The 25,379-nt window shown below is 40.9% G+C and overlaps 1 protein-coding gene across 1 annotated transcript in view; it reads left to right on the forward strand.

The window, feature by feature from the left end:
• The window catches only part of LOC135217057 (uncharacterized), a 132,377-nt gene that overhangs the window by 104,559 nt on the left and 2,439 nt on the right, over positions 1 to 25,379 (forward strand). Inside the window, exon 3 of the mRNA XM_064252687.1 lies at positions 12,733 to 25,379. This exon is cut by the window's right edge and continues 2,439 nt beyond it. Within this exon, the coding sequence (XP_064108757.1) occupies positions 12,733 to 12,962 (230 nt within the window). The 3' untranslated portion in view covers positions 12,963 to 25,379. The remainder of the gene's footprint in view (positions 1 to 12,732) is intronic.

Raw genomic sequence — 25,379 nt, forward strand, 5'->3', positions numbered from 1 at the left:
TTTCTTTACCATGTGAATTCTCTTTCTTTCCCCCCGTGTTTTGATAGGATGTTATTTTGTATTTATCATGCTCGTCGAGACGGCTTTGGCTGGCCTATAGGCCTCCTCTGATCGCATGGCCTTTCTCACCGCGTGGTTAACCACATGGCCGAGAGAGTTCCAGACGACCGCGTATGAGTCACCCCGCGTTGGTCCTTCCAGCCCCTCTCCCCCCACCTTGGGGGTAGGTAAGCTCGCTCACGCTGTCTCAGGCAGACGATCCGAGCATCCTTCCTTCCCTCCCTCTCGTGAGGGGGACAGGGGAGGTAGCTGGAGGGCTCTCGGCGAGCGGGTCGGCTCCATGCCATTCTCCCTAGTAGAGTAGGGGGTGACCCTGCTCGGCCGAGCCTCGGTTGGCCACCAGGCTCGGCTGGGCTCGGCTCTCCTCAGCTCTCAGGCTGCGTTCGCCTACCGCTAGTCACCATCCCCTCCCGCTCAGGCGGATCAGGACCCCGGCGCAGCCAAGTCCGCTTTAGTTTGGTGATACTAAGGAGGCCCCGGCCTCCATACAAGGGTACACTTTTACATGCATGGTTTTACATTCATATATAATATCCATTATCTTTAGTTTAAGCTTGGCGGAGACCCCGCTTCCCTCCAGGGATATCCACCAACTTATTCTAGTTTTAAGTTTTTGACGGCGGAGTTATCAAACCCTGCCGTGTTAATTTTGGTCCCCTCCTGGTCCTCACCCGTTGTTCGGACTACTCCTCGCTCCGGCGCACGGATTAGGTGGTCTTCCTGATTCAGTGACTACTCTGTTCTCCGGCATCGCTGGCGACACACTGTTTCAAGCTGTTCTACCGATCCTGTTGGACGACTCGCCACATTACATGGTCAAAGAGCAGGTAGAGACTGATCCTTGTTACCTTTTAACACCAGAACACTCCGGTGTTATGACATATCACATCACGGACTTAGTCCGGAACGTTAGTGATGATACTCGTGTCATTTCACTTACAGGTCACCCATTGTATGGAGTCAGGCTGTAACGCCGTGCTATAAGACCCCTATGGGCACAAGGTCTGCCGGACCCACGCCACCTGCGCGATCCAGTTCAACGAGTCTCTGGTATGGCACCACGAGAGTTGCCTGATTTGCTACGAGTTCGTAGACCAGGTCTCCTCTGAGGTGGGTGGTGTTTCAAAGTCTACACAGTAATACAATGAGTACCAGTGACGGATATAATCTTTGATATGTCAATTAACTTATGTTATAGTTTAATCTAAGTAGCCTTAAGTATTAATACTAACCCTCTCTTTCAGGGCGCCCAAGCGATCCGAGAGACTGCTCTTACCACCCTGAAGGCCTGGGTTGGTGGGTTTGGCCGCAATGTGACCAAGGGCCAACCCTACATACTCTCCAAGGAGATGGCCACCCTCATTTTCCCCGGCGGGAAGAGTACCTCCTACGTGGACCCAGAAGGCGGCTCCCCTGATCGCTTCCATCCAGGAGGAAGTTGCTCAGCCCTCAGAGGAGGCGATGATGCAGGAGGTCACCAAGGAAGTAGCTGCCCTAGACCTAGACCTCGAGCCCATGACAGTGGAAGGTACAGGTAAGGATGTGAGTGAGGCAGGTACTGTAGGGGCTCAGGGGCTTTCCTTGAGCCCATCTAGAGCTTCTTCTCCCTCTACTTCAACTTCTTTCCAGGGATTCACCGGGGGGATTCAGCCGGTCAGACCAAAGTCCGCCCTGGCGATCCCTAAAGTCAAAGGCAAGCGTGACTTTAAAACGCTGCAGAAGTCTCTGTCAAAGAAGTCAGATTCTAGCCTTGCCCGTAAGTCTTCGGCTCACCATCCTGGAGCGGACAAGGCTAAGCTGTCCTCTTATTCTAAAGGGTTGAAGTCCAAGTCTTCTAAGGACAGGGCTCAGCCCTTCCCCTCTGACCCTGAGCCATCAACCTCCAAGGGAGCCAGACCCAGGACTCCTAAGGAGAAGGTAGAACCTTCCCTTTTTGACCCAGACACCTTCTCTGCTAATATTTCGGCCAATATTATGCAGCAGATGGGTAGCATGGTCGGGAACTTGGTACAAACCAAGTTCCAGGAGATGTTTGTGCACCTTTCATCTTCTCTGGAGGAGTCAGGGCAGTCTATCCGGGCTATCTCGGATAGGCTGGTTACCCAGGAGAACCTCATTGCAGGTCTCCGTGAGAACGCGATGACAGGACTTCCACAGTCCGGCCTGGCAGCTCAAAGCTTACTCATGCCGGACTCGTCTACCCTTCCTGCCTTTACACCGAACAACCCTTGGAGGGTTGCATCCTACATCCTTATGTAGACGGCATGCTAACGATCGAGGGCTGCGGAACTCGAAGGATTGAGGACTTCGAGTTTCATCCGCAAGGATTACAGCCCCCTTTCATAGGCTTTGTCCGCCTCACAGAAAACAGCTATGAGAAGGGAAGACAAGGTCCCGAAAGAGACGGTAATTCTCTCCCGGGATCAGACGCAACAGGCATGGTTACATAACCTAGAGGAGTGGCAGTGTACCAACACCAAGGTTACTGCTTTTAAAAGCCCCTTCACGATCTTCACTGTGGATGAGGAGACACCCATCCCATTCACATCGAAGGTAGCAGAATTGACCCTGCAAGCTGCAATGAAGGACGAACCCATGCCCCAGCTCCGGGAGACAGAACCAACCTCCCTCCTGCTCCCCGGAACTGGCGATCACTGGGTAGATCTTCCGGCCACCTTTTCAGTGGGTAAGCTGAAGCCGGACTGCGCTATCACTCAATTCAGTAAGAGATTGCCCAGGCTGTCAGACAACCTCATCCAGACTGAGTACGTTGCCAGGATGAGGCTGTGCAGGTCCCTCAATTCCCTAGTGAAGACGGAAGTATTGGCTCTAATCTACGGAGAAGAGCCGTTATTCAAGATCATTGCCAAGTCACTTTTGTACTCTATGCAATGTGACTTGTATGATTTCGTCATAGCTAGGCGAAATTGTAGGAAACATGTACTGTCGGAGGCCACCATCCGCCATGAGCCTAACAAGCTTTTAGCCTCATCCATTTGGGGCTCTGACCTCTTCCCGGCCTCTGTAGTGAACGAAGTTCACTGCGAGGCAGTTAGATTCAATCAGAGTCTAAGGGTTCGCTGGGGACTGGTCAACAAACGTAAACTGGAGTCAGCTGGATCGAATCCAAAATCGAAGAAGAAGCCTAGGAAATTCCAGCCTTTCCAGGCTCCTCAACAGCAGACCCTAGTGCAAGCGGTTCCGGTATCACAAGTACCGCAACCTTCCACTTCTAAGTCGCAGCCACAACAGCAATTTGTGCTGCTGACACAATCGCCGCAACAGGCACAGGCTTCGACCTCCTACACTGTCTCCCCTGCCTACAACCCAGTGTTTGAAAGCCAGTCCTTTCAGCCTTTCAACAGGTTTGGCAGGGGCAGCAGGGCTAGAGGCGCCTTCCGCCAACGGGGCGGCGGAAGAGCCTCCAACCGAGGCAAGGGTTCCCGAGGAGGATGTGGTGCAGCCCCTCCTCGAACCAGTGAGAATCCCCAGGTAGGAGGGAGACTGTTCCTCTTTCGTCACCATTGGAGGTTCAGCAAATGGGCCCAAAGCATTGTGTCCAAAGGTCTAGGATGGAGTTGGCCCAAAGGTCCCCCTCCATCCAACACCTTTCATCAACAACCAACAGCGGAATTGGTAGAGTACTCTCAAGAACTCCTTCAAAAAGGAGTAGTGTCAAGAGTCAAGCATTTAAAATTTCAAGGTCACTTGTTCAGTGTGCCAAAGAAAGGCTCAAACAAGCGAAGAATAATTCCAGACTTGTCCCGTCTGAACTTATTCATTCGTTGCGACAAGTTCCAGATGCTGACCGTTTCATAGGTGCGGACCTTACTTCCCCGTGGGGCCGTCACCACCTCTATAGATCTTAACAGATGCATACTATCATGTTCTAGTAGCAAGACACTTCCGCCCATTTCTAGGCTTCAGACTAGGAAACCAGGCATTCTCTTTCAAAGTAATGCCGTTCGGGCTCAACGTAGCCCCCAGGATTTTTACAAAACTGGCAGAGACAGCCGTTCAAGAACTAAGGTCTCAAGGAATAATGCTAGTAGCTTATCTGGACGGTTGGCTCGTGTGGGCCACAAGCATCAAAGAATGCCGCAAAGCAATGGTCAAAGTAATCCAGTTTCTGGAACATCTAGGCTTCCAGATAAACAAAACCAAGTCCCGGCTAACACCGGAGTCCCGCTTCCAGTGGTTAGGCATTCAATGGGACTTGAACTCTCACACTCTATCAATTCCGCCGTTGAAAAGGAGAGAAATAGCCAAAGCAACCAGGCAATTTCTCAAGTGCAAGCAGACATCCCGGAGGAACCAAGAAAGAATCTTAGGTTCTCTCCAATTCGCTTCAGTAATGGACGTTCTCCTAACAGCCAAACTGAAGGACATAAACCGGGTTTGGCGTTCAAGAGCAAACAACAGATCCCAGGACAAACTAGCCCCTATCCCAGCGATCTTACGAAAGAGACTCCGCCCGTGGACGGAGATCAAGAATTTGTCAAAGACAATTCCGCTCCAGTTCCCTCCGCCGGCCCTAGTGATCCACACAGATGCATCACTAAGCGGCTGGGGAGGATACTCACAGTACAAAAAGGTACAGGGAACCTGGTCCCTACCATTCCGCCAGCTTCATATCAATGTACTGGAAGCTATGGCAGTTTTCCTCACCCTGAAAAAGCTTCATCCAGCCAAGAAATCTCATATCAAACGGGTGCTGGACAGTGGAGCAGTAGTACACTGCATCAACAGCGGAGGCTCCAAGTCGAGCCACGTGAACCTTGTCATGATAGCCATATTTTCACTAGCAGACAAGAACAAATGGCACCTGTCCGCCACTCATCTAGCAGGCGTAAGGAATGTAGTAGCGGACGCGCTATCACGCTCAGTCCTGCTGGAGTCAGAGTGGTCCCTGGACAAGCAGTCATTCAGTTGGGTCTGTCAACTAGTCCCAGGGCTTCAGGTAGATCTCTTCGCCACTGAGTCGAACCACAAACTCCCTTTTTATGTGGCCCCCAACCTGGACCCTCTGGCCTATGTCACAGACGCCATGGCTTTAGACTGGAATCTATGGAAGAAGATTTACCTCTTTCCTCCAGTGAATCTTCTCTTGAAAGTTTTGAACAAACTCAGGACGTTCAAAGGCCACATTGCTCTAATAGCCCCCAATCGGCCCAAGAGCAATTGGTTCCCACTTCTACTGGAATTGGGACTCCGCCCTCAACGGATCCCCAATCCCAAACTATCACAACTAATGCAAACGCGGACTGTGTTCGCTTCCTCAGGAATTCAGAAGGCCCTAACTTTATGGACTTCATGAAGTTTGTGGCACAAAGGGATGCTAATATCGATCCCCAGAACATCTATTCTTAGAATCTGATAAACGGGAATCGACCTTGCGTCAATATGATTCAGCAGTTAAAAAACTAGCTGTATTCCTAAGGGACTCTAATGCACAAACCATGACCACGAATTGGCCATATCCTTTTTCAGGACACTATTTGAGAAAGGTTTAGCAGCTAGTACTATTACTACTACTAAGTCTGCACTTAAGAAGATCTTCCAGTTTGGATTCAAAGTAGATCTGACAGATTCTTATTTTTCATCTATCCCTAAGGCCTGCGCTAGACTCAGACCATCCGAGAGGCCCAAGTCTGTGTCATGGTTTTAAATGATGTCCTTAAATTGGCCTCAGACACTAATAATGACTCATGTGACTATTCACCCCTCCTGAGGAAAACATTATTCCTGTTAAGTCTGGCCTCAGGAGCCAGGGTATCTGAACTGTCGGCTCTATCTAGAGACCCAGGTCATATAGAGTTTCTCCCTTCAGGAGAAGTGTTACTCTCTCCAGATCGTCAATTTCTAGCTAAGAATGAGGACCCACTGGATAGGTGGGCCCCGTGGAAAATTCTCCCACTTCTACAGGACCCGTCTTTATGTCTAGTTTCTTCTCTAAAAGCATACCTAAGTAGAACTGCCCTAAGATCTTCAGGCTCTATATTCGTTAGGGAAAAGGGAGGCACCATTTCCTTAAAAGGAATTAGACAGCAAATCTTATACTTTATAAAACAAGCCAACCCGCAGTCCTTCCCACGGGTACATGATGTTAGGGCAGTAGCTACCTCTATTAATTATTTTCAACATAAGAATTTTGATGATCTGAAGAAGTACACAGGCTGGAAATCTTCGACAGTATTCAAACGCCATTATCTTAAGTCCTTAGAAGCCCTTAAATTTCCAGCAGTGGCAGCGGGAAACACAGTTTCTCCTGACACTGCTTGAGTAGTAGTAGTAAGTAGTTTAACTTAGATCTCTCCTTCCTACCTGCCTCGCTAACATTCTTGCCGTAGCTCAGCCGTCATGTAGCCATATTGTACCTTGGATGTCAAATGTTGTATATAATTGTGATGTTTTCTTTTGTTTTGTTCCTAGGATTAGTCACAGTTTGCATTTAAGCCTTACTGTTTACTATTAAGTATGCATTGTTTTGTATTTTGTTTTAGCATTAAGACTCCAATTGCTCTGTTGTTACTTGTTCTGTAATTTTGTTCATAGATTATAGCAATTAACCTTAATTGTTTTTTAGTATCCTATATATTACTTGTGTGCTTCCTTCTTTCCAAGCTTGTGTGGCCATTTCTCTGGTACTATTTCACGTAGCGACACAGGCTGAGCCCAGAAAAGGGATTTTGACGAAAAAAAAATCTATTTCTGGGCAAGGGCCTGTGTTGCCCAGTGAAATCCCACCCTTTCCTTTCACCCCCCCTTTTTGGCCCAAGCTTGGGTGCTATCTGCAGGAATGACGTCAGAGGCGCTAGCCGTAACTGTAGTGAGTAGTGGGCCTTAGATCGGCTCCTCTGTAGTTGAGGGATATTGAAGAAGGATGAATCTAAATGGCAAAGGACCTCTGGTAGTGGTTTCACTCGCCCCAGAAACCATACCGACACCTTAAATAAGGTGAGCGAGCCAGAATATTCTGGCATTTCCATATTAGCTTTTTTCTCTGGTATTATAGCAATATTTATACCTTAGAAATGTGTGCTAAAGGGACATTTCACATAGCGACACAGGCCCTTGCCCAGAAATAGATTTTTCCTTCGTCAAAATCCCTTTTTTTCTACAAGGGAAGCTTCCATCAGCAATATAAAGAATCACATTTCCCCGACCGACAACAACAAACAGATCAACTTGATCATATTTTATAGAAGTAAGAAAACATGCAGTCTTATTATGAAGAATAACCCCGCACCGTCACAGGATCCCTTGAAGAGGACGAACGTCATCTACAGATACACGTGCCCAATCCGAGGATGCCTCAGAACTAACATCAGGATCGTCCTGTCACGTGCAGGAAGGAATGATATTTAATCATGCAAGGACTGCACATAATAAAAGAATCCGCTGCTGCGACTTCGTCGGTAACTTCGAGGTTATCGACCAAGCACCTGATCTACGTCGTTTGCGAATCTTAGAAGCGCTGCACATCGGGAGGGAGAAGCCCAGTATGAACGTCACACAGGAGACCTTCCTCCTCCCCACCGCTGTCAGGAGAGCAGTAGACAACGCCCCACAACGACCATCACACCAGAGGGATCCTGAGGATGATAGAAGCATTAGCTCTCATCCTGAGGACGTCCCTAGTAACCCTAAGGGTAATCGAAGCTCAAGCTCTTGCACTGAGGACGACCTGGTAGCACGCCCTTCGAGGGGACCTCCACCATCATCAAAAAGGTTTGTCTGTTTCCGCCATGAGAGGCTACAGGGAGCATCTCCTCATCCTGGGAACTTTCCTTGCTAGTTAAGGGGTTTGAGCAATCGTGTTCTCCTAGAGCTCAAGCCCCTGATGTGGGATGTTTCCTTGGTCTTGAGAAGTTTCACTAAAGCTCCGTAGGAGAGCCTTTGCGTTGTTTGTCAGACAGGAACTTGACACTCAAAACAGTTTTCCTCCCGGCCTTGGCATCTTTGAAGAGACTGGGGAAACTGCACAGTCTGAGCTATGATGTGAAGCACACCAGGGGTTGGGGGTCAGTGTCCTTCGAATTTGTCCCGGAATTTGTGGCTAAGACCCAGAATCCCTCTGTGCATGATGATAGGGTCGCCTCCTTTTCCATTCCATCACTGGATGACTTTGTGGGTGGTGATTCTTAAGAGCTTTTCCTATGTCCTATCAGTGCTCTGCATTGCTACCTTAAAAGGACACGGCACCTTAGGCCAGTTTGTCGTAGGCTTTTTGTTCGCATGGGGCGTACAAAGAGAGAGGTATCCAAAAATACAATCTCTCTTTGGATACGGGAAACCATGAGACAGGCATATTTGACTCTTGATGATTCCGCCGCCACGTCTGTGCAGGCTAAAGCACATGACGTTAGTGGTATTGGTCCCTCTCTGGATTTCAAGAATTTGGCTGTTCATAGAATGCTGGTGCTGGTACTTGGTTACGTCAGTCCACATTCACCTCTTGCTGTCTTAGAGATGTTTGCCACAGATCTATGGACTTGTTTTCCCTAGGTCCTGTGGTGGCTGCCCAACAGATTGTGTAACTCATCTTTGCCCTTAACAGGGCACATTTGCATCTTACCTAAGATGCTTGTGTGGTTGAGAGGATGAGTGTGTTGGCTGGTCTCTTTCTTTCTCTTGTACCTTTCCTTATTCCTTCAGGTGGGTTGAGGAATAGACACGTCATTCGCGTGACTGATCTTACACAGGTGAGTAAGGTAGTCATACTGATAGTTTGGTTGTTTGGTATAAAATAACCAACCATCAATTTGGTAGCATATACTCTGCTCTTTAACCAGGGGGAGTAAGGAGTGGAAATGAACCCTGGCGCATTGGTTTGATATTGGACAGTCAATGTTTCTCTTTAAATCCCTATGCAATGGTTCGTCCCATATATCATTGTACGTAACTCGGTGGCTGAGGTGTTGGAGATCACTGTATCTAGGTTCTCAAGGGCATCAGTCCCTCTCCGGTAGATATTTCTTCTGGAGCTGGACTGGTGCCAGTCCGCCCCCAGCCAGTTTAGGATGTCTGTACCTCCCTCTAAGTATAAGTCTATCCTATTTTTAAGACCGAAGGTTTGTTCACATATGAACAAATGACAAATTTTCTAAGACAATTTTTATTTTTCATAGCTACAAACCTGAGGTCTTAATGTCTTACTGCCCACCTCTAGCCACCCCTCTGTCTTCTTAAAGACATCCTGGGTTGGGACTGAACGCAGTAGCATGGGTGTATAGTCCTTGACCAGTTTTCACCCGATATATGCATGTGTTGCCAGGTCTCTCAAGATTCCTTGCTTTTCATCTGCGGTTTAACTAGATCCAGCTAGGTGCTAGAAAATTATCCTGTGTTTAAGACCTCAGGTTTGTAGCTATGAAACATCCAAATTGTCTTAGAAAATTTCATTTTGTAATATTTTTTTGTTTTGTTCCTGGGAACAGGATAATTTGCAAAGTTTTGCTCCAACTTATCCACACCACCCATTGTGTGGTTATAATCTGCTACAACTTTGGGCATCTTTTTGGTACCTCTTCTACTCTCAATTTCAATTTCATCACTATTGTGAACGTGAAGAGTAGAACAACATCTTTTTTATCCTTCCATCTCGTGGCCATAACTTTAACTCTACGATAAGCAGACATTTTCCCCTTCTTCAACTTATCTGTTTTCAATAAAACTGGCAGGTCTTCTTGATTTATTCTAACAGTACCATAGCAATCTGTTCTACATTTTACCAAAATATCCAATAACTCAGGACTGGTGTAATAATTGTCTATTGTAAGGCAATAACCTTTATTCAAAAGAGGTTTCAATAAAGTCATTACAACCTGTGAGGATTTAGGCAATTCATTGAACTCTTGGTCGAATTGTGTTCCTTTACTTGCACAAATCAAAAATCTCCATACTCGCTTCACATAACATAAAGAACTTAATGCCTAATCTTGATCTCTTCAGTGGGATATAGTATTAGTACACCCATCCCAATCTTCCTACTTAAAGCAAAAGACTCTCATCAATTGAAATATCTCTGTGGGGTGTAGACAGTTCTAAATTTATTTTCTTACTAAGTGCAAGTAAATAGGATATATCTTATTCAATTTGGGATTAGGCCGCAAATTTGCATTGTATACTTCATTATCAGAAAAGTAAAGGTACTGCCTAATTTCCTTGTATTTTTTGAAAGGCATAGTTTTAGAAAAAATTGGGGTTCTAAGAAGTGGGTTTTTAGACCAATACAAGGAGTCTTCAAGCTTCTTCACAATTCCTTTCAAAGTATTTAGTGCCAAAAAAATGTTTAGTTCAGGTGGAGTTACAGGATGCCATGTATTTGGATCTGCATTGCATTGTTCAGCAAATCTATTGGTTTCAATGCAAATAAATTCAATCAGTAGTCATCAAAAAATATGTTGAAAAAATCTAAAGGAGACTTCTCATACCTTCACTAGTCCCTGGGATATTGAGACCTGTTATCCCTGTGAATGGAAATCGAGGGGTGGGGGGGCAGTAGTACCTGCAATTCTCATCCACTGTTTTATCCACTACCATATGTGTGTGTGTATCGCTGTCATCATCACTAGAATCATCCAAGCTTGAATCACCGCTTTCAGAGTCAGAATTTTCAAGGTTAGTAAATGACTCTTCAGTATCACTGTTGCCATGATAAATTACCATTATCTGGACTAAAATAATAAAGTCAAGCTAAAATAATAAATAAATGAAGTCAAGAGGCTAACAAATTACACGACAGCAAATAAATCAATGTAGTATCATATAAACAGTCTAAAATGACAAATAAAGCAATCAAACTTACCTAAAAAGTCCCAAAGAAGAAATACAGAAGATTCTAAGAGTCACCACTGGAGAGCTAGTAAAGTGGTGAGTACTCATCATAAAATAAAAAAATTGTACTCCTAAAAAATTACATTTGACGTATCACAAAATATTTTTGGTCAAGAGACTGACAAAAGACAACATCACGATAAATTGATAATATAACATATAAACAGTCCAAGATTACAAATAAACAACCAAGTTTACCTAAAACAGGTGAAACGAAGATATAAAACATATAAACAAACTCTCAAGATTGCCGGTTACTCGGCATACCACAAAATAGTCAAGGGGTTAGCTAACAAAAGACACAACAGCAACATGGTAAATTAATTATATATCATATAAACAGTCTTAAGATGACAAATAACACAACCAAACGTACCTAATTAGGCAAAAATACGCAAAAACCCCCCAAAAACAAAGATCACTGATGGCTGCTGAACTGCTACTAATGATGCTTCGTCTGCACAAAAAAACAGAAAAGTTATCGTTGATAACTTACTACTTCCAGCAGCAAACTCCACTGCCAAATGCATGATATAGGATGAGATATCTCGGAGAAGCCTTATATAACAACACTGTGGATCACAAGAAATCTTGTATTAGCCCTATATTTGCGTTGAACTTTTTAACGAGATATGTCATGGTAAGTCCAAAGTTTTTAGCGCACTAATCACGATATATCTTGGGTTAATCTTGTAACGGGTTATAGAACCTCACTAAGATGTTCTTCCTTGTGGCCTTGGCCACAGCTAAGCATATTAGTGAAATCCAGGACATAGACAAGAAGACTAGATTTTTCCAAGGGAATGCAGTTTGCTCCTCACTAGGTTTTGTTGCTAAGAATGAGGACCCCTCTAACCCCATGGCCTTGTTCATTCAGCATCAAGAATCTGACGGATATTCTAGGGCCAGAGGAAAAGGAAAGGCTTCTATGTCCGGTGAGAGCCTTGAGATATCCCCTTCAAAGAACAAGAGATCAGAGGTGCCTTGGATTTCCTTTGGTGTTCAGTGAGAGATCCATCATGTCCTCTCTCCAAAAATGCCCTGTCTTTCTTTTTGAGGAACCTTATTATGGAATCTCATTCCCAGATTCAGGAAAAGGCTTTGACGACTTTTGAAGTTATGGCTCATGAGGTGAGGACCATTGCAACTTCTCTTGCCCTCAGACATAATATGTCATTTACTAACATTTTGCAGGTAACTTTCTTGAAGTGCAAGTCTGTCTTTGCTTCACATTATCTTAAGGATGTAGAGATATTATAGAATTGTAATACTATAGGACCTTTATCTGTGACTGGCATGGTGTTGGGAGAGGAAGCATAGGGGATATTTCTTCCCCTTGTTTTCCTTCGCCTTGATGTGAGGTGTTATGTTTTGTTAGGAAGCCAGGAATCACATTGGCTAGAGTGCCCACCAGTCTTTTAGCAGTGGTTTGGGTTGTGACATTGGTTTTAAGGTGTAGTTAAGAGTGTTGTGGTCCTATTCTGGTCTTTGCCCAGGGCAAGGGCATCTTTTTGTAACTTTACAAGCCATGGGTTTGCCTCCCTTGCTGCAAAAAATACTTTTTGTATATTTTCATGTCTATATTTTTTTCATATCATTTAGGAATAAGCCATTGAAACAGAAGGGATAATCAAAAGTTAGTTGTATAAAGTTAAATGTATGTACATATATCCTTTTTCTTTTGAATAAAGCTTCCAGACAAAGATATTGTAATTGCACAATTATTCTGTGTTTTAATCACGTCTATATTGAACCATACTTGTTGGATAGCTTGATCATATCTTTTTTTTGCATCATTGTATTAAATTTTTTTTTCTTTTTGCTATCTTGAAGTGGATGGACATTGGAGATTTAAAAGGGACTGTGCAAGACTCGGAGAAGCAGGTGTAGGAGGGGACGCTCGATATTGTATATATCGTTCTGGAACTTTCAACATACACATGGAATATTGTACCTGCAATGATAAGGATGGTTGCAATCCAGCTCCATTTATACATCCAAACATCCTCTTTGTATTTGTGGCTTCTTCCAGTGCAATGGTATTGGCTGGAATGGCATTGTGAGATGCCCTAAGTAATAACTTTTAGCATACTTTCAAGAAAATCAAGAATTGACAAGTGGTTTTAAGTAAGTATATTACCAACACAAAGATGTTTTCTCAAAATTATATTCATTATACTTAATTTTTATACTGCTTTATTCCACCATGTATACTGTGAAGATGTTACTTAAAATGTAGTGTATCTGATACTTAAGTTGTTTTATAGTTGATATTGAATTTTGCTTGAGAAGTTTTATGTTTTACAAAATCTTTGCAAAATTAGATGCTGATTTTTATTTATTTTTTTTAATATGTACTTCTAAAGGGGACTGGCCAGTAAATGAATTATGGATATGAGGAAAAAAACTCAAAATTGTGAAATTTTTTGCTAGGTATGATATATGGCAAGGTGAAGTACAGTATTTAATACAGATTTGTTGTAGTCATGTTATTGGGGATTTCCCACAACCTCCCCCTTTCACTGGAGCATATGAGTTGTATTATGTCATTAAAATAATTGTTTATTGTAATGAAAGTACCATCAAAATTGGCGTACAGTGCCTTTTCCCAATAATATTAGACATTCACTGGGAGCTCAGTAGCCTTGAAACCTTGGTACAGGTAGCATTTTGACACATCTCTCAGCTAGGCAGCTTCAACTTTAGAAGTCCATGTCTCAACTTAAATTATATGACTTCAAGCTATTTTTCTATCAAATTCATTAAAATTAAGATTCAATAGGCCTAAACTTGTTAGATTTGTAGCATAACCTTTTTTTTTTGTTATAGCTGAATGAATGACATTTTGATAGATTTTTTAATATAGAATTGAAATATTTATATATCCTTGAAATTGGATTTGCAAAATTTTCCTGAATTAAATCTGGGAAATTTATTAGGTTATATAAAACATTCATAAATTACAAGAAGCCATTAAATCAATACATTTTATCGTCTAAGTCTGAAATATTACGTAAATGTATCCCTCATGAGTTCCAGTCACACAGCAACAAAATCAACCACCTAATGCAACCACATACAAGCTGATCCCCTGATTTGTTGCTATTTTATGATGCAGAACCAGATAGCCGAAGTAAGGAAGTGTTGTAGTAACATTTTAAGGCTACCAATATTGTCTAGTGGGGACGTGAGAGTGGCGAGTTTGAACATTACTTAAGAGAGTCATGAACGGGGCCTCATGGAGGCTACCAGTAAAGCCTTGATGGTGGCCACATGGAGTATAAGGGTTAAAATAAGTGATTTGAAAAAACAATGTGTAATCTATGCTGTACCACCCAAAGCCATGGGACTTGTGTTGCATTGAGACAGATGTTGGTGGTGCACAACAAAATCAAAGTAATCAACTTGTGAAAGTGTTGCAACCTTGTTTTTTATTTTTCTTCTTTTTAAGATTTTCATAGTCAAAATTGGGGTGTATCTGTGATGCCAGGAAATAGGTACAGTATGTTTTTTAAAGGAATGATATTTATTAAAATTTCACCATGTGTGTATTAAGGTTAATATATGGGTTTTGTACCTTATTTATTTCATTCATTTAGAACAATTAATTTATGGGAAAGATATTTTAAGGTTAATTAATTGAAAGGGACAAATTTTGCATTTACAGCATCCTTTATTCTTGGTAAAGATACTGAATTGCAGCCATATCCCAATAAACAAGGTTGCCACCCATAAACTGGCTGGTCCCCTGAAGAGGGTTCAACACATTTTTACTTTTGATTTTTGTACGTCTCATTATGATACATAAAAACCTGTTTTATATTTAGATGGAAATATTTTAAGATTGAAATTATAGTTGTTAGGAAAAGAGATTTTGCTGTAGGAAAGTATGTATAGAAAATGTATATAGTACTACTCAGGTGTTGTTCCGCCATCATCCTTAAATTCAGTATTCATTTAGTAGTACACTATATCTTTATAAGGAAAGATTCCCTTAAAATGACTCATAATTTACTTCATTTTACTGAGGATGTAACCAGAGCATTATATTTTAAAGGCTGAATGACATCTATAAATCAGTGGCTGTGTACAATTACATGCAGACATTTTCCCATACCAGTGTTACAAGAGATTTAATAAAAGCATTCTAAAGGGCTCTTTAGGATCAAAAGATTTTCCATGTATTACAAGTTACTTGCCAACTGTGAGGCTTTGTATTGATTGCATACTGATTTTGGACATACATATTCCTAGTCAATGGTGGTTGAGAGGTTCCCCAGTTTCCATTTACTAGCTGGAATACCAATTTTCTGTTGGGGGTAAAGAAATTTTAAAGAATTATTCCAAGCTTTCTATGAATCACGGTGACATTTAATTTTTAGTGAATTAAGTGGCAAATTAGGGCTGCTGGGCACTGAATATTCAGTCAAGAAAAATAGTATACTCTATTGTATGAATGTTGCTATAAATAGCATAAAGTGGATTTTAGTACCATGTTTAATAAATGTATGGGTTTATCTTTTGTAACATTGGAATTTTTGGGAAATGTACGCACAATTCAACAACCCTGGTGACATTTGGAAAATTAGGAAGACTGTAGTGTCTGTATTTTAAGAATATAAGAGAACTTTGGGATTACCTTTGAAACCTTGAAAGGCTGTTGGGGAAACTTGCCTTTGATGACCTTAGTTTAGAACAGGAATTATATTTCCTTTAGTAACTTGGTTAAATGTTTTAGAAATGTTTGAAATTGTGAAAAGTTGTTTCAGTAATTAAAAAATGTACTATTATCTGTATAGATGGTAAGTGGGCATTCAAGATAATTCTGGTGGAATTTTTTTTCCACCAGTAGCAGCTAACAAAAAAAAAAGGCGGTTCCATTGTCAATACAAACCATTGCCTTCTAAACAGAATTATCTTTCTGCGGGCAAATTGGAAACTGGTCAACATAACAAGAAAGTTAACCCAGTGGTTAATAGGTGAAGATGAGTGCTGAGTGATGGAATATACCTTAACATATACCTTAACTCACTGACTGTCGCCTTCACTTTTCTTTCGGCTCCTGTTAGTATCAAACTTGTCACTGCACTCACCACCTGCCTGGTTGAAAGCTTATGGATAAGCATTTGCTCCTTTCTTACCTTTGATGTGTTTTTACCTTTTAGTATCAGTCTGTTATTTTTTGTATTATAAAAAACCAAGGAATACATTGTTGCAAGTAGTAGACCCCCATACTTTATATGCTTTGTGTGGGGGAAAGGCCTGTTCTAGGGTTTCACCTTGCAAGAACAGTGTTATTTGGAACTCTGCTCAATGGATTAGGTTTGAGAAGAGGAGGAAGAACATGATGTGTTCACTGGCTTTTTAGGGGAAATACTCCTCTGGTGACAACCCCCAGACCCTTATAATGCCTTCGTACCCCCTCCATCCAACCTTCCTCCCTTTGTGAATGCTATTCATTCTAGGGGTAACAACACCAGTCCTAAATCTGAACATGACCTTTCACCCAAATACTTAGCAGCTCCTGATACTGATGGAAGTGTGCCATCAGCATCTGTGTCATCCTCAGATGTCTGGACTACAGCACTAACTACAGGAAGATGTCCTTGCAATACTTGAGGAAAATTTGACCTACCCTTAAGGTGGTTGTGTGGGATAAGCAGCCTTGCTTTAATATTCCCCAGAGTATTTAATCAACCTGTTTAATATTTTCTTCAGTGTTCACAGGCTTAATGTGCATCAACTTATGGCTTTCGGCCGCTCTCTTCCCAACCCCCCCCTTCAACTTCTAGTGCTTTTCACATTAAATTTTGAAGAGCTTGACAGCTGTTACTATATATTTCTAAGCCTTGTAATTTTCATCACTAAAAGGGCTAATGTAGATGTTCAGAGTTATATACTTTTTTTTCTCAAAATTGTTAAAAATACATTTTTTTTACATTTTTCAAAATCTTGTAATTTTCCCCAAAGAATAGATTGTAACTTTGTTTCAGAAGTATTAACATTCCTTTTGGTTTTTGCCATTCATATTGGTAAATTTGTTAAGGTTCTGGAGCTTTTTGAACTGGGAAAACTTACAAACATAGATATTCATGTTTAAAGTTTGGCAACTTTAAAATGGGTGCTTATCAACATTACCGTGGCATATAAAGGAAATTTATGCATAGTAGCCTCACAGATATTATTATATATCTTTTGTTATGTTAATTTATAATTTTATGTTGGAATATGGTGTACTACTCCACTGTGACTGGCTTGCTTCATGTGTTTATGTGGTTTTATTTCCTCTCTTGTTGTTATAAGTTTCTTGATATGAATTTTTCTTTTTTAAGGAAATAGCATTGTTCTGTCATTAAAATTAAATAGCAAACAAACAACTGACATAAAAAAAAAAAAACAGTCTATTGCTCAGTGTAAACAAGTAAGTGGCTGTTGGGATTTGCTAATTATAGAAATGTCCCTTCACTTGGCATTGGCAACTGAGGGGGTTTCATAAGCAGGAGGACAACAAAATGTAAACCCGAAAAGATGTCATGTTTTCACAAATTGGTAAATTGAATGGAAACTTGCCATTTGAGGCATGTTTATAAACTATCAGATATCAATAGGATCATTTAGGATGCCCTATCATGGTATGTATCACCAAGATTAATTGGAATTTCGCCGTAAAATTTCATGAGAATGTGTCATGAATATTTCCAAAGATATCCCAGTATTTTTATCCAACCATTTCGCCTCATTTTCACCCCAAATGATCCCCTTAACCCTTAATGGACAAATCCCCTCATATGAGTAGCAATATCAGGTTCTGGATGGTGGACGGTTCCACTCGAATGAGCATCAATGTTACGTGCCATTGATTTGAAGGAATCAGGCATGGAAAGAGTTTCCATTACTTATATGGCCCATATATTCACTAGTGGCAACTTTTAGACTGGCTAAAATCAAGTGGGCAGCTTATGAGAAAGTAGTTGTGATCTTGATTTGAAGGGAGCATGTACTGCCTCTCACATGATGTCTTTTTATATATTTGCTCATAAATATACCCAGGGGTTGCTGTTGGTTTTAGTTCTTATCTTTTTTGTTAGTACGTATGTCAGTTTAATTGTAATTTTGCAAAGAAATATTAGAAAAGACGTGTATACGTGACTGCAGCTTCAATCTCTGTAAATATACTAAATATTTTTGAACAAATATACTCAGAATTTTTTACTGGCTTTAGTTTTTATCTGTTATGATATTGTATGAGTTGTGATTATAATTTTACAAAAGAGAATAAATTTATTTACTTGGAAAAAGAATTTATAACTGTAAAATTTACGATTATCTTGTAAAAGAGGGTCCACAAGGGGTTGTAAATAGTCATTTTCAACCTCTCGTAGAAGGCAGGGAAAGTTTTTTAGAATTTTTCTTACACTATGCATTTGCATATCTTCCTCTTTCCATTGATTGTTTTTTTTCTGAAATTGGCTAACCTCAAACTACCTGGACTGGGGTGCTTCATATTAATATTTCAGCCCGGCTTTTAAGGGTTAACATCCTGGGCAACTCTGTTCACCACTTTCCTGGATAGTTTGGCTCAGAAGGAAAGGGAATTGAAATTCGTAGCCATCTGAGGATGTCCAGGATTTGGTTTAACACTGCTAAGGAAGGGTGTCATCCTGCAGTGATGATTTCTTTCAGTAGCGGATACTCAGATTTAGTCTTCTCCACTAGACTTTATGCCTACGGTGCTCTTTCTCATCATCCTCTTCCTTGTTGTCTTTTGGACTTGTCTGCTTCCTGTGACCCCTCCTTTGGTGGAAGATATAGAAGAGGAAGTATAAGGTCTCATGCAAGAAATCCAGGGAACCTTTTCTGCATGCTTACCCAGCCCTGGGGCCAGCGGAGGTGTTCAGTCAGTAGGTGATAATTCCACCTCTTGCAAGGCTGGTATCTTGTAACTGGCATGCTTTTAGACTTGGGGTCTGCTCCTGCCTGGTCTTAATGTGAATGTTTGGCCTTGCACACTGGAAAAGGTACGTGTTCTGCTTGATCAGGATCAGGTGATCATGGGGAGGCAGGTGCATGAGATGGCCCTTCTCACCACTAATCCCTGAGGTTGTACAGGGAAGGATTTATGCTACTGGCTCATTGGTTTGTGATTTGTTTCAGGTTAGCAGTGCGTAGGTTCTCCCCTTTAGTGGAATAAACTGGGTGAGATATATGGCTTCTTACCGGTCGACTGTCTCGTCGATGGAGGTAACCTTCGGGTCCTCTCCTAGTCAAGTCTTTGTTTCAGGTCCCATGGTCACAGCTTGCACATTGCATTTGGGGGGAGTTAAACTCCTAGATCTGCAGGTCTAGGTGTTCCCTCACTTCCAGCAGACCTTGTAAGCCCCCTCCTACTGCTTTCATGTCAGGAGGTCTTATTGACTGAAGGACATGAAAGTTACTCTGCTGGCTTTCAATACATCATAATACAGGTTAACAAATGAACTTCTGTTGAAGTGGTTGTGTCATGAAGTTAGTCCTCTCTCCTCATCTGCACATCAATATTCTAGAAATACAAGCATTCTAGAATCAGTTTGTAGGTCAATTGGTAATGCTGATGAATTAATGAACAATGACACAAGTGTCGCGACATTTGTCTGTGAATTTGGGGGGGGTGGGGTTAGTGTCTCCTACTAAGTTAGTTGGCAGTGCAGATGCACAGGTGGATGGTGTCTCATGCCGTTGAGTTGTCTGCAAGATATATTCCAGGCAGGCAGAATTGGACTGCAGGTCATCTCGGTACCTGCACCTTCACATTTGGAGGTTATCCCGTGTTTCCCAGGAAAGAGTGAGGCTTTTCTTGTAGGGCTGGTTTGGGGAGGGTATGGTCAGAGTATTTGTTCAGCAGATTGTAGACTTTCCTATCTACTTTTCTGAGACTGACTCCTTTCAATAGCTGCAGTAAAAGCTGTTGCCCTGCCTTATTGCAGGTGTTCAAACTGAAGAGGCTAGACCACTCAGTTGGAATTGTTTATGCTAATGAAGATTTTCAAATAGTTTTGTCCTCCTTTGGAACTTTGGCCACCAAGTGAGATATGCCCCTGGTGCTTTGGAGTCTCATCAGGGTTCCTTCAAGCCTCTTGCTTAGTCCTTGGACCAAGATTGTACACTCAAGACTTGTGTTCCTGTCGGCTGTAACATCAGTAAAGAGGGTGGGGAATTTACATGGCTAGTCGTATCTTGCCCTGTATTTACAAGGGTGGGGGTCTTTTTCTCTTTCATTCCTGAGTTTGTAGCCAACACTCAGGATCCATCTGTTCCAGATACTGTTGTGAAAGTTTCATAATCCCCTTCCTCTGAGACCTTGTAAGCGTAGATACGGATGATGTGCTTTTCCCTTTTCAACTTGTTAGCACTATTTGAAAAGAACCTACTCCCAGAGGCTGGAGTGTAGGCATTTTTTCATAAACAGAGATAAGTGTAAGAAATTGGTATGTAGGAACACCTTTTTTCTGGTTTTGTGAAGTAATCAGATGGGCTTACACCTATTCTGTGGAGGTAAGCCTCCCTCCTATGATAGTTCATGAGGCCAGTGGTGTGGGTTTGTCCCTTGCTTCTTTTTTTTTTTTTTTTTTTTTTTTTTTTTTTAAGAATTTGGTTTTTCAGGTAATGAAGGCATTCTAGCATACCAAACTGTCTTTACCTCATGCTACTTGAGGAATGTCACCCCCAAGTCCTGAGACACCTTTTCCTGGTGACCTGAGGTGATTGCCCAACAAATTATATAGTCACCTGAGCTCTGGATTTTGACAGGGTCAGTTTCTCATCCGATGTATCTGGGTCCATTAGAGGCAGTCCCCTGTTAGCGGCGGACTTGGTTAATGGTGATTCAGTTTTATGCTGCTTGTCTACCGCCATAAAATCTGCGATTTATGGTGCCATAATTGGCAGAGTTTAGGTTATTGGTGCCAGAAGGTGCTGATAATAGAGTTATGGCACCATAACATACCTAACAGAGGCGCCATTAACTGGCTATCGGCCCCATGAGCGCCACAAATCACCAAGTTTTGGATAATGGCAGTTTCGCTTATTAGCACCCCCCACCATGAACGGAACCCCCTGCCAATAACGTGGAATGACTGGATTCCCTTCTTCTTGAATTTATCCATGAGCAACATTCAGGTGAAAGTACATGCTGGAATTGGACGATTTCAGGGTGAATATACTTGAGTTATCCATTTACCTATCTGTTATATAAACATTGTCCATGTCCTCTCTTATAATAAGGAGCAAAGAGGACGCGGTAGAGTTATTTAGTCGTGAACCCTCTAATTGTAATAGCCAGTGCTAAACTGAACTTTTAACTTTAATGTAAGGCTCGTATGGGAGACATCATGGCTCTGCAAAATATACTCTGGCCAACTATATTGCTAGACTGGTAGGAGGTTACAGAAGCCATGTCTTCCCCTGTTCGCTGGGCATCCAGAATTATGGCAATTCTGTGGTGGTTTTCAACTCCAGCCAGTTGAAGGGGACTGACCTTCTACAGAGGCAATGGATTGTATTCCATTATGAACAAATAAGATTTTGAATAACTGTTTGTATTTGTCCTATGCACACAGAACAGCCTTTTATATTTTGTCCCATCTCAACTACACGGCTCAGTCCTTGCAGCTGTAGGAAAAGTGAGGGCATTGATTAATAAGAGGGATACTCCCCACTCACCCCCTCCCCACCTGTTAACCACCAAGTTTTCTACTGGTATTCAGCTTGCACACTGAAAGATATTCCAATGAAAAATAGAAATTATTAAAAATTTGTTAGATTTGCATTTGTGTCTCATGCTATGTTTACATGCGGATCTGCCATGTAGATAAAATTTGCATTATTGCAACAAATTCATTAGTTGTATTTCATCAAGCTACTGTCATTCCATGGGTTGGGAATTTGTGTACCTTACAGTGCCAACTTTGTTGCACTGTAAAGAATATTCACCCACTTATTATATATGCTTATATGAATACATTCCTTAGTTAATACTCTAGAAATGGATCTGAATTTCAATTTTCAATTGAAATAAGGTTTGATTTTGGTCTGTATTGTGCAATACAAGCATACAGGCAGTCCCCAATAAGGGGGGATTCCATTCCCGGCCGATGCCGCTAACCAAAAATCAGCGATAACAGCACTAAAAACATGCTTAACAGTGCTGTAAACCAGAGATCGGTGCAGAAAATCCAGTTAACAGCATTGCTAGACAAGCTCCGTAAAACCAGATAGCCATTAACCGGGTGCTTGCCTGTATGTATTACTATAGTGTTTGAATAAGTGTGCTATGTGTTACTTCCATTTGTTAGTGAATATTTTACATATTTACTTTATTTATTATTGAACCTTTCAGATATTGACATCATTTATTAGTGAAGATTTTAGACATTCTCAGCACTTCACAGTATCCAAAGTGGGTTTTTTCATCACTGAATTACAAGGAATTTGCCATTTTTAGAAAGAACCTATCCCACTGACAGCTGAGAGCTAATATCAACTTGCAGTTATTATTTTTCTACTTTAGATTAACTAGATGACTGTCAATCTTAAACACATACAGGACATACCCAATGGTATGAATGAGTGGTGGAAATGGAGCAAGTCAAAATGAAAGGAAGAGACCATAGTTAAAAATAAAATGTATAAGACAGATCGCAAAACACCCAAGGAATACAAGGTTACAGTGAGTACTCAAAGGCATAGTGTAGGTTGTATCCATCTGTAGTAGGCCTACTCAGAACCATTTGAACCAAAGCCCCCACATTACATTAAAATTCAGTTTTAAAACCTGAGAACTCAAGATTTCGCATGGAATTCCACTGGAAATAACAACGTTTTTCACATATTAAGTATTACGTGTGTCAAATAGATAAGTAAAATTAAGATATAGGAAAGCAAGGTAGAATTATGAAATAGAATTCCAAGGGAAGATTAGCTACAGAGAAGAGACCAACACAGTTTTATACATGTAAAACAATTTGCAGTGCTCAATTATTACTGGGTCATGAAAATAGGCAATCAACAAATAAGCTTCTAAATGTTTGGATCAGATAGCGGTTCAAGGCCTTTGCTGAGTGTGTCTTCCCTACCCCACACAAATGCATCACTTGTGTTGGTTAATTAAAAGTAGGCACTAAGATGTATATAAGAATGGGAAATTAGAATAATATAAAGGACATACATCAGTAAATAAATAAATACCAGAATGTAGAGAGGATATTATGTCTACAATCTAGTATTAATTTGATTATGGCCTAACTGTAAAACTTCATTTTTGTGAAAGTCTTAACTTCTACCAATGGTAGATGTAAAACTGTGAAAGAACTAGGAGAAATATTGGAGAAGTTTTCAACAACTTTTATCCCATGGCTTCACAATGGTTTAATTTTTCAAATAACAGTAGCATTAAAACACTTAGGTAGATATGTCAGTGGACCCATAGAACATTATAATGGGAAAACCATTTATATACAGCTATTACTAGGAAGAATAATATGAAGACAATAATTATCAGGCATCTCCAGTAATGCGTACTCCTATGCAAAAGATATGGCAAAATATTTATTCACCATGAAATTAGTACTATATCAGAGAAAATTTTTGTAACATAACTAGCAACAAAAACATGACTAAGTACTAGTATATGTTTGTAAAATGAAAACTGTTAACAAATCAAACCCATTAAATTTTGAAACAATGGAAGATGTAAATTCAGTATCGAAGTTCAGTATCTTCAAATTAGATTATGCCTTTTCGAATTGTGACAGATCTGCTTCTGTTAGATATAACATTTATTTGAAATATTCAGACATCTAGCATCATTAGGTAAATCATGTTTTACAATTTTATCATCCGTGACTCAGAAATTTGTTCCTTGAAGAATGTGTAATCCATAATTATTTCCATATCCAAACCAAAAAAAAAAAAGAAATTGCCATTGCTGTTCAGCAAATCTTGTTGCTCGTGGCATGGCAGAAAAAGGTGATCAGGGAATGTGAAAGATCTGTATTAAAATACAACTTATGAAAAAGTGACAAATGAGATCATCCGTCGACATTTCAAATCACAACTACTAATATTAAGAAACAGAAACCTAGCACCATGAATCACTCTATCTAAAAGAAGATGGCATTTATTTTATCTCATAAATATATGAGGCCTAACAAACAATTTACCTAACTTTCATGCAACATTTGCTGAAACCTTCGTTAGATATTTCCCAAAAGTAAGATGTGAGTCAAAAGTTACACCTAGAATAGGTAAAGCTTCAGACTCATTCAACAAAGTCCCATCCACCTGGAAATTCTACAGTATGTGCTAATCAATAATGTTTTTATTTTAGCGGAATTTAGCCTCATACCCCACCAACTACACCATTCCATCATCCAGTCCATGTCCTGATTGAGGCTGAAGGCAGCTTCATTTCTCGTAAATGAAGACTTTACTTCAACCACAAGTGTTGCATCATTGGCATACTGAACAATCTTGTTTTCTAGTTAAACAACCATGTCACTTGTATATACCAAACATAATAGTGGCCATGAACACTATCCTGTGGATCTCCAGTTACAGTAGGTCTTGGTTTACTAAAGATCCCATCAACAGCAACTCGCTAATGCCTACCTGTAAGTAAATCTTGAAATCATCCTAAAACATATCCACCCACTCCTAAATTTTGAAGTTTATAAGTAAGTGCCTGATAATTTAACTGTCAGCTAACATTCCTTTAGATTCCACATTCTTATATAATGGCTTAAAAATAAGTTTTTCAGCAACTTTGGAGAGCACAGGGAGAACAGAAATTGGCCTTTAGTTACTGCAGTCTGCAGATATGCCACTCTTTGGAACTGACACTGTATTATTAAGCTTGCTCTCATCTGCAAAGATAGGTGTTAACATAAAAATATAGAATCTACTAATCTTGGGAGACAACACATTAAATTTTTTTTTAAGTAAAGGGAAGAAGCCATCAGGAGCTTCATCCCAGCAATCAAGATTATCCAGAATTTTTTTATATATTCCTACTGCAAAATGTAAATTTTGTAAGAATAGGTTCAGGATGGCAAGGATCAGGAAGAGAGACATCCTTAGCTTAATGCTAGCATCAAAAGCTTGGTTCAGTTCAGCCATTTCCCCTAGAGCCAGTAACCAATCTACCATCATATGTTAGTAGTGGTGGAATGGAAGGTGAGCCTGACTCAAAGATAGGTGATGCCAATTTGTTGCACCATAGATGAGGCTGAGTAATTCCTTCATGTTTCCTCTACAAGAAATTATTGTTCATGGTTATTTACATATTATTACAGATCGGGATTAATAACTATTTGGGCTGTATAATAAATGGTACTTGTTTGCATTGTGGAGATATTTTTTTGCTTTGCCAAGGGTTGGTTATCTGAATTACCTGATTTTTATTAGATTGTAGAATGATGACATCAGTAAAATCTTACTTGGTTACC

The sequence above is a fragment of the Macrobrachium nipponense genome, chromosome 7, assembly GCF_015104395.2.
Source record: "Macrobrachium nipponense isolate FS-2020 chromosome 7, ASM1510439v2, whole genome shotgun sequence".
NCBI classification, from domain to species: domain Eukaryota; kingdom Metazoa; phylum Arthropoda; class Malacostraca; order Decapoda; family Palaemonidae; genus Macrobrachium; species Macrobrachium nipponense.